Source organism: Hypoxylon trugodes (assembly GCF_022578975.1).
Source record: "Hypoxylon trugodes strain CBS 135444 unplaced genomic scaffold F4822scaffold_9, whole genome shotgun sequence".
NCBI classification, from domain to species: Eukaryota; Fungi; Ascomycota; class Sordariomycetes; order Xylariales; family Hypoxylaceae; genus Hypoxylon; species Hypoxylon trugodes.
This window is the reverse complement of record NW_026250024.1, coordinates 377,637-395,135: the sequence shown is the minus strand read 5'-3', so window position 1 is coordinate 395,135 and position 17,499 is coordinate 377,637. Positions and strand designations below refer to the sequence as shown.

General features: G+C 45.6%; 5 protein-coding genes across 5 annotated transcripts; 3 read left to right on the top strand and 2 right to left on the bottom strand.

The window, feature by feature from the left end:
• Positions 1-3,654: 3,654 nt before the first annotated feature.
• F4822DRAFT_364037 (ribosomal protein L37ae) lies at positions 3,655-4,786 on the bottom strand. The gene is made up of 4 exons (XM_051456157.1): positions 4,751-4,786; positions 4,472-4,642; positions 4,103-4,267; positions 3,655-4,017 (listed from the first exon to the last, which is right to left on the bottom strand). Exons 2-4 carry the CDS (start codon positions 4,519-4,521, stop codon positions 3,954-3,956), a joined length of 279 nt encoding a protein of 92 aa, XP_051310229.1. The 5' UTR covers positions 4,522-4,642; positions 4,751-4,786; the 3' UTR covers positions 3,655-3,953.
• A 245-nt stretch (positions 4,787-5,031) lies between these two features.
• Positions 5,032-7,477, top strand: F4822DRAFT_415196 (uncharacterized protein). Its single transcript, XM_051459210.1, has 4 exons — positions 5,032-5,674; positions 5,724-6,213; positions 6,265-6,824; positions 6,879-7,477. The coding sequence occupies exons 1-4, from the start codon at positions 5,620-5,622 to the stop codon at positions 7,034-7,036; spliced, it is 1,263 nt and encodes a 420-aa protein (XP_051310228.1). The 5' UTR covers positions 5,032-5,619; the 3' UTR covers positions 7,037-7,477.
• A 33-nt stretch (positions 7,478-7,510) lies between these two features.
• Positions 7,511-10,032, top strand: F4822DRAFT_363983 (DUF155-domain-containing protein). The gene is made up of 3 exons (XM_051456156.1): positions 7,511-9,102; positions 9,162-9,513; positions 9,592-10,032. The coding sequence occupies exons 1-3, from the start codon at positions 7,879-7,881 to the stop codon at positions 9,666-9,668; spliced, it is 1,653 nt and encodes a 550-aa protein (XP_051310227.1). The 5' UTR covers positions 7,511-7,878; the 3' UTR covers positions 9,669-10,032.
• Positions 9,934-11,871, bottom strand: F4822DRAFT_445891 (uncharacterized protein; the record flags this gene model as incomplete). The annotated part of the gene is made up of 3 exons (XM_051463441.1): positions 9,934-11,211; positions 11,279-11,517; positions 11,856-11,871. 3 exons carry the CDS (start codon positions 11,869-11,871, stop codon positions 10,537-10,539), a joined length of 930 nt encoding a protein of 309 aa, XP_051310226.1. The 3' UTR covers positions 9,934-10,536.
• A 497-nt stretch (positions 11,872-12,368) lies between these two features.
• F4822DRAFT_415190 (T-complex protein 1 subunit theta) lies at positions 12,369-14,460 on the top strand. Its single transcript, XM_051459209.1, has 3 exons — positions 12,369-12,576; positions 12,655-14,047; positions 14,111-14,460. The coding sequence occupies exons 1-3, from the start codon at positions 12,518-12,520 to the stop codon at positions 14,300-14,302; spliced, it is 1,644 nt and encodes a 547-aa protein (XP_051310225.1). The 5' UTR covers positions 12,369-12,517; the 3' UTR covers positions 14,303-14,460.
• The last annotated feature ends 3,039 nt before the right edge of the window (positions 14,461-17,499 follow it).

Sequence of the window (17,499 nt, the reverse complement as noted above, 5' to 3'; positions counted from 1 at the left end):
ATGTTGAGAATACAACATGTAAATGACTTGCTATAAGTCTAAAAATTTAAGTTTTGCTGCAGGTCCAGCAGCAAAACTATTTAATTCGTCGTTGTTGAATTGCAGTTAGTTAATAGCTGCTTTGGTTGGTGGGTGGGTTTATGAGTCGAATGTGTGCTGTATGAATTATAAGTGGGTGGTGGATTGAGATAGTAGATTGATAAGGTCGAAGCGGGCGATGGGAGTCGATAATAACTCGAGGGGGGTAGGTTGAACAAGCAAATTCAATGATGGAAGGAAGAATAGAATGAATTGCTTAATTGATAGATGGGCCCAGAGAATAGTAATAGTGGCGGGATAGGATAATCCGCGACCCGCGTCGTAGGAAGTACCTAGGTATTATACTTAGGTACTTCGGGTTGGGTTTGACCTAGGGAGAAACCTTAAAGTAAGGTACATGTACATATGTACCTAGGAAAAGGAAAAATAGAATAAAAATAAGGAGTAAAGGTGAAAGGGGACAAAAAGGTATTTGCCTATTGGCGGAATTAGAAGAATGATAGGAAACGTGCTTATGTCGTATGTCGCATGTAGTTGAGTAGTGCGTAGTACTTAGTGTAGAATTGGTAGTGTCGGGTAGCCAAGTTTTGGTGCTTCAAAAATCCCCCTTCTGACGTGGGATTTTTGGAGTGGCAGAGTAGTAGTAGAGTAATAGGCGTTCCCGGAGAAAGTAAAGGTCGAAAGATTTAATAGGTACCGATTTGATGTTTGAAGAGATGAATGTGCTGACTGGGGGGGCTGGGTCAAATAAAATAAGCCGAGCTTGGTCCAACAGAAAACACGATGTGGCGGAATTTAATAGTGAGTTTGCCCCGTGAGCTCGAACTTTAATATACCTAGGTAATGAAAAAGACCAAGGGGAGAAATGAATTTGGGTGTGTTGATGTGGGTAATCTTGGTACGTATCTTTCAAGTTGTATGGGAATTAAAGATCAGGAGAAAGTGTCATTTGTTATACTGTGCTGTTGAACAAACATCAGAAACAGTATTTTTATAGAGGGAGAGGGGGAATAAAGTAATAGATTGGGTGATTAATCTGTTCCACAGCACCTATTGTAGGTAGATAAATAGGGTGTAATGGGTTTATGTAGTAAAATGCAGGCAAAAGGTAGGTTCAATAGCTGGAGGTACTATTGTATGTAGTTTGAAAATTCAAATATAATTCAAATTCAAAACCACATGCGATTTTCCCTTTCTTTTTGATTTTCTTGTTGCTGTTGTCCTATTAAAATCTAAAATGTGAGGTTGATTTTCTCTGCCTTGAATCAAGGCGGATGCTAAGGAACCATAGAGGTAAGGAAGTAAAGTGGTAAAGGTGGGTGTGGATTGGCAGTGTGGATTTAGGAATATGGTAGGCGATTGACAATGCGTAAAGAGTAAGAAAGGAACGGAAGGGAGACGGGGGCCCTGAAAGCATGGGAATTTGACGAGTTTAGCGCTGCCACCTTTAGTACGCTGGCGCTGGCTGGCTGGTCGGAGAGGATTGGAACCTTAGAAACCGCCCTAGACCCAATCAGCTGACAACAACTGAACCCTTGACGCTGCGAGAACTGGGAGAACTGGGAGAAAGTGGGAGGGGTGTTATTTAGACCTGGTATTTCGTACCTGCTCGGTGGGACAATGATTGCTATGCTATGTGCGCAGGCAAGTCAGTTCCGTCAGTTCCTCTTAAACACCCCTGTATGCTTGTTGAGATGTAACTTCTATAATTTGAAGTTACTAGAGGTACGTATATGTCTTCGTAAGAAAGGCCGACCATGCGTCCTGAAAATGGAGGGACTGATGACTTCCTCCAGCTTAACTATTAAACTTACATGTACCTAGCTGCATTACATACGTAAGTCAGGTTACCTGGTTCTTTAAGGGGTAGTTGCTATAGATACATACAACCTTACTTTCCCTAGTCTAATTAGAGTAACGAATGATCCAAAAAGATAAAACTTGAGCCAGTCAGTATCGTCGTTGTCGTCCGGCGGGTTTTGGTTGGAGATACCTGATGTAACTTTTAGCTCAACCCACCTCAAGCTTCAATAACATATCAATTAAAGCCATAAATCTGAATTTATAGGACCATAAAAATCAAACCACATCAAATAATAACATGACAATATAAACAAATCAAAGTTTTCATGATGAAGATAGCCAAAGGTACGAGTACTTACTTTAAAGTAAGTTCATTGGCGACATCAATCGGCCCATAAGTACATGTACCATGTACCTGAGTAGGCGATACATATACATGTAAGTTGCAGCTTAGTGCAGCTGCGACTTTCCAGTTCAATGTCGATCCGCCGAGTTTGCCAACAGGGTCCCTTCCTTATGGATGATCGCGTAGGCGCTCCCAAGGCAGGTAGCAGGCAGGTAGTAAGTGGGAGTTAGATGAGCAGATTTCTTGGAGGTTACTAAGAAACTTTACGTACCTAACCTTACATGTATTGACGAACGAACAGGTACATATATGTTGCGGCATGTTGCGGCTAATGCAGTGTTACTTGTCCTTCTTAATTGGTAGTATGTGACATCGAAAGAACAAGACGTACCTGAAGTCGGTACTTAGGTACCTCATCTACCCAGATGCGATGCGATTTGAATATTTTCCCTTAATCAATTAGCATGATGCCATGCATTCTTTATTCATCCGCTTCAATACAATAAATGATCGAGCTTCCAACTCACTTACCTACCTAGGCCAACTATCCTTCATACTAGTAACAGTAATGACCTTGTTGGGGTGGGAGAATACTCGAAACCCGGTTCTTTCGGCTAGGACAGTATGGTGTATACTGTAGGGTGATGAATGATTCAAAAGCCAAGAGGGGGCGGTTCTCCAAATCTGTACCACGGGGTCTGTAATAATTACCGAAAAGGGACTAAACTCGATCCCAGGTATAAGCTCGTAAACCAATGATGATGTATGGGTTAGTTATGGTATGTACATCAAAGCGTATTTGGTAGTTACGAAATGAAAATACCTATATATACTGACCTAAATTGAGGTTTGAGCGGTGGGAGAAGCAAACAAGTTGGATCCGGATTTTGCAGCCGATTTCTCTAGAATCGGAGCGAGAACAGACGCACTATAAAGATCGGGTCTTTTTTCTATAATGATTATTATAAGGTCGGTAGTTCATCCCCGACGCCTAGTGTTTGGTCTGTCTGGGCGACGATAATTTGAGGCTGGTTGCTTCCGTTGTGACACTTGTCTCATAGAATTCTGCCTTGGAAATATGCGTCAACTTAGATCCCACTCCAAAGATGAGTCTACCGCCCAGTAGGCAGTCAGATGACTCACATGAGTAATGACGTTGACAACACATCCACGCAAAAGAACTCGACCCAACATCCAAAAGAGTTGGCGGCGATGAAGTGGCCTATATTCGCGAGCCTTGTTCTTATATAGACACCGAACACTCTGGCGTCATGATATCTTCACATGTTCTCCAGTTTGGAATGGAACAAAGCTGCCAACGACGCGACCCAACTTGTTAGGCAGCTCTCGAAACCTAGTACTTATAATCAATTCAAATAATCTGCCATTTATATAGGCATTAAACGCATACGGTCGGTCGAATCGATGCTCGAGAATCGCATGTTCGACCCGTATTCGACGATAGGATACCTAAGAGACAGGTACACTAATCGGCATTAAAAAGCAGGTTTCACAATAAAAAGAGGCACGATATAAAGTCGGGTCGTATGGTATGACACCAAGAACCCGGAAATGTTTGTTCATGTAATTCTTGTTGGCATTTGGTTGTGATCGATGGTCCATAGGCAATCTTAAATTGATGCTGACCGAGGAACTCATCGATCGTCGTCATGACCCTCCATGGTTTGCGTTAGAAAAATTCCGTTTTCCTGTACACCGAAGCCAAATGCAAAGAAAATAACCGTCCCTCCTTATCACCATGCGCTTAAACCTCCTGGATTTCCCTCAATCGTCGCAACGTTGATCGCATGGCAGCGGCGGCGGCAGTTCTACGATATATATGTTAGCGCCGACATCCTCTACTTCGCTCGGGGGTATCTAGCTCTTGGCGATGCTTGTATTATTTTAACATACGATACGGTGTAGGCGCCTCCAGCAACGGTCTTTCCACAGGCCTTGCAGTTCCAGATACCGACGGAGTGACGCTTGACGGTGACCTTTCCGCAGAAAGTGCAGTTATACTTGGCGTGTTGAGTGATTTCCATCTTCTTGACTTGCTTTCGGAGCGAGGCACCGTATCTATTTTGGGAGAAATATTGTTAGCCCAATCCCTAGCAAGAGAAATAAAACAATCTCCCCGAGCGTCCTATTCTTTTTCGAAATTGGATATTTGTCGTAATTTGTGGTGTCCATCAAATCGGTCGATGTTCGACTACCAACGATGATGAGGCCGCTCGAGGAAATCTAGAAAATTAAATGCGAATGAAGTCGTAAAATACTAACCTAGTACCGTACTTGCCGGTAACACCGACCTTCTTTGTGCGCTTCGTCATCTTGTCTGATTAATGTGAGGATCGTACGTTGGGTGTAGACGACGATGGAAAGGTGCGGTGTTTCGGATTGTGGTCAACGTGAAGTTTCGTCAATTTAGAAATTTCAAGGTTGGGATGCTTGCTGAGTGGGCTTAGTTCGGCTGGGCTAGACACACACACAAATTTTTGATTTTGGCTCGGAATGTGTAAAATCTAGTGGTGGTCCTTCCTAGGGTCTAAGCGAGCTTACATAAACTTTTTTTTTTTGGTAATGCACAGACCAGGTTGCAAATAGATTACTTTGGGTAGGTATATCTGTACCCATATTAAAGACGCGACCTCGGGACTCGGAGAGGGGAATTAAGGTCAGGTGACTTAAATGACTAAACCTACATCCCTTGCCAATCAGATGAATTCCGTCCGGGGTCTAGCAAAAAATACCCCGATTCGACTAAGTGGATTAAAGCACGGACAAATTTGTTGTGATTTGATTGGCTTATCTTGCTGCACCAACGGAGCGAGAGTGCCACAGCAGATCCTTGTGATGATCGCAACTTGACACTAACCCGAATTAGGGACGTTGCCGACACCCTACGGCGCTCTCAACCGGATTGACATCTACGAAACACCGGAGCTCTCATTCTTTTGGAGATGTGAGCCCGAGGCATGTACGGCCTTGATTCCTTTCGTAGCTAGAACTGCGATCGGTCACTACCGAGTTTGAAGCCTCCTTGATGGTAACCCCCGGCCTTTTAGAGGCGGTGCCAAAATGGGGAATGAGTAATGGAATATCAAACCCGCCCGATCCCCGTTGTGCAAAATTGCAAAGGTCATGGTCCTATCTATCTATTTTCTCTACCTGTTTATAGCCCTAATAATAATAGGAAAAGGGAGTCGCCACGTATTCTATTTTTCAATTTCGATGTTTTTATTTCCTTCTTTCCTCTTTTTTTTTTTAAGTTTCTCCCGTTCTTAGTTCAAACTATAATAGAGAGATCCTTATTCTATTCAGTTCAGCCCTGCGTTGCATCCCTTGCTTATCTACACCGAGTCAAGACTATCTAATCGGGGTTGTTCTTCGAAGTCGAGTACTGTGAGGCTATAACTAATTAATAGATAATGTCTTTCAAGAAACATCCTCGCCAATATGATTTGGTATTATTCGGCGCAACTGGTAATTACCATTAGTCAATCATATCTAAAGCTTAACTAACAGTTGGTAGGCTATACTGGGCTATATGTTGCGGAATATATCACAACTCATTTCCCAACAGACCTAAAATGGGCCATAGCTGGCCGCTCTGAAGCAAAGCTACAAAATGTTATCAAAGAGTGCAATGCTCTAAATCCTGATCGTCAACCTCCCGAGATTGAAATATGTAACCTGAACGATGCGGACCTTGCTACTTTGGCCAAGAAGACCTTTGCGCTCATCACCACTGTCGGACCTTACTCGAGGTACGGAGAACACGCCTTTAAAGCGTGCGCGGAATCTGGTACTCACTATTTTGACTGTACTGGTGAGGCTGTTTGGCACATGACCATGATCAAGAAATATGAAGCGACTGCCAAGGCCTCGGGGGCTTGTATGTTCCCTCAATCCGCCCTCGAATCTGCGCCTTCGGATCTATTGGCTTATTCGATGGCCTCAACTGCCCGGTCCGAATTATCTGCTCCGGTCGCTGATGTTGTAGTTGAATTGCATGAGATACAGTGAGTCTATATCTACTCTGGGTAATTTGACGAGACGTTAACGCAACATAGTGGTACACCATCTGGTGGCACTCTTTTTACCCTGCTCGGACTGTTCGACATCTTCAGCTTCAAGGACGTGAAGAAATCTCACAAGCCATATGCCCTATCTCCCGTTGTCAATTCGAAATTAGCGCCGAAGCCGTCGCTTTTCTCAAAATGGACAGGTTTACACACGATACCCAATCTTGGCCTCTTGTCGACATCCGTTACCTCGGGAACGAACACGGCAGTTGTACAGCGCTCTTGGGGTCTGTCCCAGCAAGAACCTTCGTTGCAAAAGCAGTTTCACGGCCCGAATTTCACATACCGGGAATTTACGCGAGCTAGAAACTATGCAAGGGGCATCGCGATGCATTATAGCATCGTTGTTGGTAGCCTCTTACTAATGTTCTGCCCACCATTCCGGAAATTGATTCGCAAGTATGTTGCTCAGCCTGGTGAAGGAGCAAGCAAGGAAGAAAGTAAGAAAGAATATGTTAAGTTCCGTGGGGTAGCTACGCCGGACACCCAGCCACCTAGTGGCAAGCAGGTCTGGAGCAAGGCCGAGTTCAAAGGGCCCTTGTATTCCAGTAAGTAGCCTATTCACACGGTCGGGGAAATTTCTTAACTAATTATCTTCATAGTGACCGCGGCATTTCTGAGCGAAGGCGCTCGGACTTTATTGCTGGGCGAAGTCAAGCTTAACGGAGGTGTATATACTCCCTCGTGCCTAGGCCAGGGGTTTGTTGATCGTTTGGATGATGCAGGTTTCAAGATTGAGACGAAGGTAATCGATGCATGAATGTTTCTTATCTCGGCATTTATGATACCCTGGGATAGAATGAGTCTTTAGCGGTTATGTTCATCGGGTATTATCCCGGACTATTGTTTAGGTTGATCCTAGACTGGTCAGTAGCATCTAGAAGGAGTCTTTATTAACGAATTATGGGGGTTAGGATATGGAGAATAATGATGTTCGGGGCAGTTTTTCTCAGGTCTCCTTTTGGAGCTATAGCATAGGAAATGAGGGTATGTGTTTTTGTTTGAAGGAAGGCGGAAGACGGATTGGGGCAACTCACTTTTAGGTTCAATGTTGGAGATGGTAGTACTCATGCAAGTATTGAATAGTACTTACGTACTATAATAATACTTGGATATACATGCAAGTAACTTTTAATAGTTTCCCCGCAATAATACAGGGATCTGACGTCGACAAGCAGGAGCTAACCTCTTTTTTATTTGATTTCTTTCCCTTCCTCCCTTTGAGCGATGGCCAATTCAATGAACGTCATACTACCGAGCTACATGCTAGCTCCAAGAATTAATTGGGTTTCTAGAACTTCTTAGGCTTAAGCCTTCTAAACTTTCAACCTTCATCACCTATCACAATCCCTCATCCACCAAACAAGCTTCCAAGTCTATTTTCTTTTTTATTTTTACTTGCAGCCCTATGTAGTCTTCCGAGTAATTATATCAACAATTTAGAGCTATCTCCAATTGATCTCGGAAGTTTCTCGTTCTTTCACATGGCAACACGATAACACCAAACACAGAACTTCATCGTAACACGTTGGGGGTTGCTTAGTGATAGTCCGACAAGCTCTTGTTTATGTGCATCGAGCTACATTCCACGAAAAAGTTGCGATGGCTACTTCACCTTTATCACCTCGGCCTTCTACGAGCTTCGCGAGTCCTACATCAGAACGAACTCCTCTCCTCCGTCAGGATACCGGTCGACCGAAGAGCGCGCGCAACGTAACCTTTAATCCGAACCCTGTGTCTAGAACCATTGACCCCGATCCCGCTTCACTAAGCTCATCGCCGAGTACAGTAAACATTGAGCATGGTCGTACTACAGGTTCGATAGCCTCAGGAACTGGTGTCGCTAATCCGCCGCCCATACTCTCGACGCTAAACAACCGTCTACGCCGCCGAAACAGCCATGGCGCCGTCTTCACCGCCCTACCGCCGGCACTTGGTCCCATTCCCAAAATCGGACCTCAACGAAGTTCCAAGAACGCGCAGAAGTTAAAGCTTTTACCGAACCCTGAGCTAGATGAGGAAGGACCAGACGAGGAAAGCGGAAGGGATGTATATTCACAATACACGCGCATAAAGGATCCCACGGCAAGGCGAGATGCTGCGCGGCTGGGAAAGGCGGATCGAGACAAGCTGCCACGCGTGACGGCTTATTGTACCGCGACGAAGTACCAGATGGATGGTCTAATGCGGTTCTTGAAAGGCAGGGGCAAGAACCGGGGAGCGAATCCTAAGTTAATCGACGAGTGTATATACTCACCATATAACTACACACTCGGCAAATCGGCAGAGCGGGCGGAAGCCGTGGAAGAGGTACGGGAGAGACCGATCCAAGCGTACGAGAGGAGACATTCAACTGGCTCGGTAGAGGAACACTCGGAGACGTTCAGGAGAGAAAGCTTACAAGATATGCATTCGCAAGACGACGAGTCCTCATTCAGCAACGGTCGGGATATGCACAACAACCTCGCGTACCGCCATCATCCGGATGACGAAAGCGCTATACATGATTCACGGTCTCACTCGGATCATCGGCCACAAGACGTCAACTTCGATACACAGGTACACACACCCGAAGTGTTCCTATTCGACTATGGCGTCGTAGTTATATGGGGCATGTCCCCAGCGCACGAACAGCGTTTCCTCAAAGACATCGCCAAGTTCGAACTCGAGAAGCTAGACGTGGACGACGTGGAAACTGAATGTTTTAACTTCTACTATACGAACGAGTATCAACCGCGTATATACAATGATTTCATCACGTTGCGCGACAAGGGGAATTATATGACGAAGCTAGCTATATCTCACGCGCTGGCACAGAGCGTCAAGGTCCGTTATTTTATTACTCTACCTTCTATACATAGAGTCGGCTACTAACCTAACTACAGACTTCTCTATTCGAAGAACTCATCGCCTCTACAGTTGACACATGCAAAGATATCCCGACGCAAATTGCACTAACGGGCAAGATTGCGCTCTCACGGGCGCAGATTAATATGCAAATTGGCGAGCTATTCATCCTACGCATCAACATCCACCTCAACGGCAGCGTCCTCGATACACCCGAACTCTTTTGGGTAGAACCCCATCTCGAGCCCGTGTACCAAGCCGTGCGTAGCTACCTCGAAATGGATCAACGTGTTGGTCTGTTGACTGAGAGATTGGATGTCATTGCGGATTTACTAGCCGTGCTGAAGGATCAGTTGAGTCATGGACATGGGGAGAAGTTGGAGTGGATTGGTACGTTATTATTTATATATGCCTTTCCTATCTTAAATTCGGCATGATAGTAGTAATAACTAACTTGAAAAATTACAGTTATCATACTCATCGCCGCCGAGATCCTAGTCGCTGCCGTCAACATCGTCGTCGATCTCTACGCAGGCGTGGATTAAATATCCTTTCTCAACATATTTTTCTCGTTTATATCAGATTCAGTATGTATTTACCTAGCGGAATATGTTGAGACGGGTTAATCCGGTTGCGTGTTACCCCCTAAATAGAGGAATGGACGGTGTTTGGGCGTTGGTTAGCATAGCATAGCATCCCATCCAAAAGCAAATATTTCTAGGTAGCAATCTGTAATTCACAGCTTTTGGCGTTTGGGTACGGATGCGTGTATATTGTTATAGTTGGAGGGCTCAATTAATCTGAATAATGCCTGGCTCGAGCTGTATCGGTGTTATTAGTTAATCCCCGCGAAGAATCACAATTAGCTTGAATACATTACATGTAACATTCTCCCAACTTCGCGTGGGAATCGCCCCGACAACAAAATCATTCAGACACCGAAGTTTCATAACACAAACAAATCACATCCACAGCAAAATTCATATTATGATAAAAACGCAAAAAGCGCCGCATTTTTTGATTCATCCGTGCCTAACCCTATAATGCCATATTCCCTTGAGAAGGGATACCCTTTTCACGGAAACTCAAGATGCCGTATCAAATCCTTCCTCACTTCTTGATTACCTGAGCTTTCCCAGCTCGCCGGATACTGTACATCGATGACCAAATTCCGTAACCGTAACGCCTTTTTGCCGTGGGTAAACGTAGGATTATGCGGTATCACTTCTATCACTTGAGTGATGCCAATCTGAGAAGCCATCGAGTTCTGTTATGAGACACCCATTTTGCTTCATGAGTCGGTATAGGTGCGTGTATGTAATTGCAGGTATTGTTGTTGATCTAGTTGCCGGTGCCGTCTAAGATGAGGGACAAGGAGCCCGGGGGGCAACCGGCTAATTGCAAGACGAGATCCTAATCATCAACAACGCCATCGTTCTCGTCAACCTCAGTCTCAGGATCCGTATCTTGATCGGCGGCGGGTTCAGGATCACCGGGCTCCGCCATCTCAACATCTTGATCCTCGTCTCCCTCATCATCTTGAGGTTCTTCGAAACGAGCCGCGCGAGCTCCTGATCCTCCTGTCAGACCAACACTTCGCATTCTGTTGCTGGTAGCAAGGAGGTCTCTATCACGACCACGGGAACGCGAGCGCGCCGCCTCCTTGGCACTACGTTTGTACTCCTCAACAGCCTCCTTGTATTGCGATAGTTCTTGCTCGTATCGGACCTGGAACTCTTCCTTCTCTTTCTCTGGAAGATCCTTCCATCCACGCGCAAGCTCTTCCTCGACACGGAACTCACCCGCCGCGATCTTATCCTTATGTTGAGCTTGAAGGAGAGGACGCGTGTCGTTGCAGTATATCTCGAAGGCATTGCTGGGACGCTTAGGTCGCTTAGGTACGCCATTGGTGGCACCACGGCCGCTACCGTCTTTATCGAGTTGGGAGTGGGAAAAGGCGTCGGAGCTCGGGGAGAGGGTATTCAGGTTCTGGTTGATGAAGGTGGCATTGGGGCCGCCAGGCTCATTGACTGGTAGCAATGAAGGCTTCCGGTGACCACGTTTGGTCCGCAACGGCTTGTCCTTAGGCTGCTATACAGTCAGATCTAAAGTTCAATTAAAATATTCCATAAGTGAGAAAAAGATTGGTACTTACGGTCGGCGGTGGGCTTGGGCTACCCTCAGAGTCCTCCACATTGGTACTTGTGCGCTTAGCGACTTGCTCAAGGAGGAATGCTCGCTCAAGGCGTAGCTTTTGTACTTGGCGCTGGAGTCTGTTAAGTCGTAGCTGATAGGCTCTCGACTCATCTTCGATCTCCTTGGTGCGCTCCTTCAATTGGATACACTTGCGACGATAGGCTTCCTCGACGGTGGGGGGGAGGGAAGGCGGATTAACTATTGAGTCGAGGCGGTTAGCATATATTTCCTGTAAAATTCACGATGCGCGATCACAACCACGAACATTACATCCCAAATCCATTTAACCCCAGCTTGAGCTCAAATGCAAATATTGAAAGTACAGCGACGACAATCCCTCTCAAATGAAGCTTGCATAGGCCTTTTAGGATCTTTTGGTTCTTGGATACAGAAATTGGGGGGGCGATGGTTAAAACAAGCAGTTCTGACGGGTGAGATACAATCATGATTCATTACGTCGAGTTCAAAGCTCGGCGCAAGATCAGAGTTAAGGCAGTCGCTAGATGAAGCTTTCATGATGAGAGAAATATACTTACGATTCTGGGGAGCCATGATTGCAATGAAGTGCGACTAATAGTCGCGCCGCGCCTTGGGGCAAAGAAGGGATATCCGACGGGCTCAATCAGAACAATTCAAATCTGAGCTTACCGATGCGAAAATCAAGAAATGACCGTCAACAGGAATATTTAGATTTGTCGGAGAGAGAACAAATATTATGGATTAAGAAGGTAGATTTTCTTCGGCAGTGAAATCGAAATCTATAGTGATGATGATGGAAAGAGAGAGAGAAGGAGAAGAGATGGTGTTAACCAACGCGCGACGAAATATCCCAATACAATCAATGTACCAAATAACCTTCATTAACTTAAATAACAAGGCTGATATTGTGACGCCATGATTGGTTAGGTGTGCTAACCACTCCACTTATATGCTGCGAGGCTTGTTTGTAGGTGGAAGGCACAAGCACCAAGCTTAAAAAAAAAAAGTACTTAGATACATTCTCGATAACCCCCCATAGCTTTTGATTGCCCCACTAATATTTTTTTGATAGGAGCTTCAACTTTCAACTAAAAGAAACCCACCAACACCAAGTCTTGTCCAGCATTAAACGGTGGCCTATTTCACGATAATACTTCAAACATTATACTCTTTTGAACCATAAAAAGTAGAGAAGTTTATCTGAATAGCCAAAGCAAATATGTCGCTTAACGTGCCGAACGCGCCAAACGCTGGCCTGTTCAAGCAAGGCTACAACAAGTATGTTTACTCCCCCACCATCCTGACCAATATATACAATCATACAACGAGGGGAAGTTCTAACAAATAATCTTATAGCTATGATTCAGAAGATGGAGCTGTGCTACGAAATATCGATGCTTGTCGAGCGATCTCTTCTACGGTCCAAACCTCCTTAGGACCCTATGGCCGAAATAAGATCATCATCAACCATCTCCAGAAGATGATTCTCACCTCCGACGCCGCCACTATCCTTAAGGAACTCGATGTCGTCCACCCCGCCGCGAAGCTCTTAGTTATGGCCAGTCAACAACAAGAAGCCGAGATGGGTGATGCGACTAACCTCGTTATTGTCCTCGCTGGAGAACTCCTCAAGAAGGCCGAAGACCTGCTACGAATGGGTTTAAAAACAGCCGATATCGTTACAGGCTACGAGCGTGCTCAAACCTTCGCGCTAGAAGCCTTAGAGGCACTTGTCGTGGATAAGGTAGAGAACATTAGGGACCAAGAAGAGTTGAGCAAGGCGATTCGAACGGTGGTAGCGAGCAAGCAAAACGGAACCGAAGACACCCTAGCCAACCTTGTCGCGGAAGCAGTCCTTGCCGTACTACCCAAGAACCCCGTCAACTTCAACGTTGATAACATCCGAGTAGTCAAGATTATGGGTGGAAGCTTAGAACAGAGCCGAGTAGTGAAGGGTATGGTTTTCCCTAAGGAACCTAATGGATCGGTCAAGAAAGCGACCAAGGCCAAGGTCGGAGTTTTCTCTTGCCCCATCGACACCAGCCAGACTGAAACTAAGGGTACTGTATTGTTACACAATGCCAAGGAGATGATGGACTTCACCAAGGGAGAGGAGGAGCAACTCGAGGCCGCTATCAAGGAATTACATGATGTCGGCTTAAGAGTCGTGGTGGCTGGTTCAACCGTAGGAGAACTCGCTATGCACTACCTCAACCGATACGGTATCCTCGTCATCAAGATTCTAAGCAAGTTTGAATTGCGAAGAGTATGCCGAGTCGTTGGTGCCACTCCCCTTGCGAGATTAGGCGCTCCTATGCCTGACGAGATGGGATCTGTGGATGTTGTTGAGACGCTCGAGATCGGTGGAGACCGTGTGACAGTTTTCAGACAAGAAGATGAAGTCACGAGAACGGCAACTCTCGTCCTCAGAGGTGCTACGCAAAACTATCTTGACGATGTCGAGCGAGCAGTCGACGATGGTGTCAACGTTGTAAAGGCAATTACTCGTGACGCACGTCTAGTCCCTGGTGCTGGTGCGACAGAGATACAGCTTGTAGGAAGGATACAGAACTTTGGTGACAAGACTTCAGGCCTACCACAATATTCTATCCGAAAATACGGTGAAGCCTTCGAAGTTGTAGCAAGGACCATAGCAGAGAGCGCTGGTCTGGATGCCACAGAAGTCCTAAGCAGACTTTACACGGCACACAACAAGAAGGATGGCTGGACTACGGGTATTGATATCGAGGTAAGACTTCCAGCTTCTGTTCCTATTCCCGATTTAAAAGCAAGGCTAACATAATTAATACAGAACAATGACGGCACGGGCACCCTAGATGCTAAAGAGGAGGGCATTCTTGACCTCATGGTTACGAAGGCTTGGGCTATCAAGTTGGCCACAGAAGCGGCACGAACCGTATTATCAGTCGACCAAATTATTGTAGCAAGACAAGCTGGTGGACCTAAGCCACCGGGTCCCAACCCTAACTGGGATGAGGATTAAGGAGGTGATTAATGGTCACCAAAGTAAAAGTAGATCGGGGTCGTACTAAGTATAGTTGTCAATTTTATAGGCGCCAGAGATGCCCATAGCATTTGTCGATAATTTGATAGACGAAAACCTCGGTGTTCAGATCATTATACGATTTACATGATACGTGACCATATTATTATGGCTCTAAGCTTAAAGAATTGGACCCTCTACGTCTAGGAATCTAACCCATCGAGCAAGCAGTTACCCCTACAATCATAGGCCTCTTATACCTATTACACCCCTTTTTAATCGCAGAGGGTTCTGAAGCGAGTAGGACTTGATGTGTCTTCCCTTTCGAAGATATACCTCGGTAGCGATAGCATCGTGGCCTACTACGATACTCTGAGATACCAATGCACTACCCAGCAACAAATCCACGCCCAGCGAAGTATGCAAACCAACTATCGACGAGCTACCCTAAGCCTAATGTTGCTTCCATTTCATTCGTTACCTCTATACCACGCATTTGCACACTGGAGCTCATCAAATCACATAGTCTTCTTCCTTCGAACATGATCTACAAAGCACTAGCTGTTATCTAGCTTGTCGGTCACGTTCTAAGTTAGGTCATCGTGAATAGGTATGTTCCAAACACATTACGGAGCAATGTTGGTGTTACCCCGTCTCATCCCCACGATATCGAAGCATCGCGACAAAGATACCTATCATTGAGCTGCCACGTCAATCTACGTTGAATATGACCCAAAGTTACACGATTAGATTTATTGTTGACTTTAGCTTGTTGAATGTGTTTCACAAACCTCAGCACTTAGCCACATGATGGTTACCCATTGAGCAGGTGACGCTAAGGATTCGAACGAAAGCGTCATCACGCTCGCTCATCGGCATTGAAGACCGTAACACGTAGATGCCGAAAGCGTTGGGGGCCTCGGTAGGACACAAGATGCTCATCTGCACGACATATTCATATACATAGGACCGACTTCGTAGATACGACCTTATAGCCCTACACCCTCTTAAGTAAATCAGATATCCACGTTTGCTACATTACACCTAGACGTAAGCTTCAGCCCTATGAACAATGACAATGGCCAGTGTCCACGAAATTGTTGGATCCAAAGTCTCGGGTCACTGCTACAGAACAAAACACGTAAGCAACGGTATGGCACAGCCTTACTTGGCTTCTAATCATAGGCTCCCTCCCTATTTTGCGCCTCAAGTAATAACCTTATCACGTACGTAGGTATGACGGAAGGGAATGAAACACTTTACTGCAGTCGCCTTATTGATTGATCATCTACTCGCTCTACTCCACCGAGGAGAAGGAGATCTCGCCCCCAGCTTTCAGCCCTATATACCCACATATAGGCAACTATACCTGACAACTTCCCTGCGTCCCACGCTCGAAGGAAATATCACTGCCAGTGTATGCCCCCAATGAAATTACATGTCCTCAAACCCTTACCCATCTGTTTCATCTATTTTAGCATCACCTCAGTGCCGCCATCATACATCAGGATCCGTTGAGCCTCGGAGCCACTCTGTCGATCGCGTCCTTCGTAACGTGGATACGATGCACCAGCCCAATCACTTCTAAGGTAGAGCCACAGGCTATACACGTATAGGTCCAGATATCTTGAGGCTCAAGCATCCCAGCTGCATATGTAGATACTTAGGATGAAGGACCAGCAGGATGAACCAGGTCGTAACTCCAGTGGGCGAGAAAGTAGGGCTGCTGACGTGAGTTTTTCCAGATGCCCACGCTCTCCACCGTACAGCTATTGAACTTCACCTTTATTGGCCCGAAGATTAATATCTATTTGTTCCGCTCGCGTCAGTATCGGATGAATCAAGAGCCGATTATCCTTGGGTAGTTTCCGTCCTGAGTTACGAGGCCTCGGGAAGACAGGTGGAGCTGCTTCTAGAAAAAACATTACGCGCATTCTAAACCTCGGGTGCTCGGATATAGGATATAGCAGCTAGACAGCAAACGGGATAAGCAGATATACTACAAGCGGATAACTAAGGACAGACGGCGAAGTATAGGCATGACTGAGAGCCTTCTAGGTCTGACTCACCCCGGGCCGGCCTCCGAGGACTGTAAATCCCGCTCGGAATATTTGATAGTTCCCACGGGAATGTATAGGACATACCTAGGTAGGTAGGTATGTCAGCACTTTAGATTCCTCTTCCCTGTTGGCGTCCTGCGGGATTGTAGTTCCATCTACAATAACCAGATGTTGGTGTCTTGGCTTTTCCCTTTCGCAATGAACGGCCTGAACCCACAGGAATCGCTTCTTGATGAGAAGGATAATGATAAGTCATCCTATTACGTTATTGTATGCAAATTCCCTTGAACAGACGGAGCTGGATCAGGAACCAAGACATAAACGAGCTGTATATGCCCAGAAAACAATCCAATGCTTACACAGCACACGATACGAATGCAAGTCCCAAGGATTACATAAGGAGTCGAACCAGTTTCAACACTAAATGGGCAAAAATACGCGAACTAACTACAATTAGCTTACCATCTCAACAACATCTAAGGGTATCTCACGATTGAAGCATACTAAGCACCTTAGCCAGGCACCGTGAGAATCTAGCCTTTGACGGCAGATCCGGAAGTAAAGGCTATCCCTTCAGCTATATCTACCTTATTCATCCTTCATGACTAAGATTAGTATAACCAGTGGGGACAACACGCATATGTATTCCACAGCAAATATCCACCCTTACATTGAAACGTACGAGCTAGTAGGGTCTCAAGCATTGTATACATTCCTTTCAATATGTATATCCATTTCGTTACTCTTGGCGGAGAGCGGGACCATGGCGGGATCTAATAGTTTATATGTGGTTGAGTAAGCAATTCCCCATTCCCTCTCCGAAGGCCCACGGCGGTGCGGTGCTGCGGGCTTCCCACGTGGTTGATTGACACGTATAAGCTGACTGCATCTTTTGTCCGGCCATCGTTTCAAGTGTTAATCCACTTATATCATCTATAGCTGTGCTATATCGTCATCAATAGTTCTATGTAATAAGTCAATAGTACAGATAATTATGTCATATCTACCGCTATGAGGTACTTATCGTAAATTACCTATCTCCATGTATATCCATCTTACGTACAAGCCCACGCAATCATTAAGTTCAACAAATATCAAAAAAGGGAACAAACCCGACGGGATAACAGAGTATTCCGT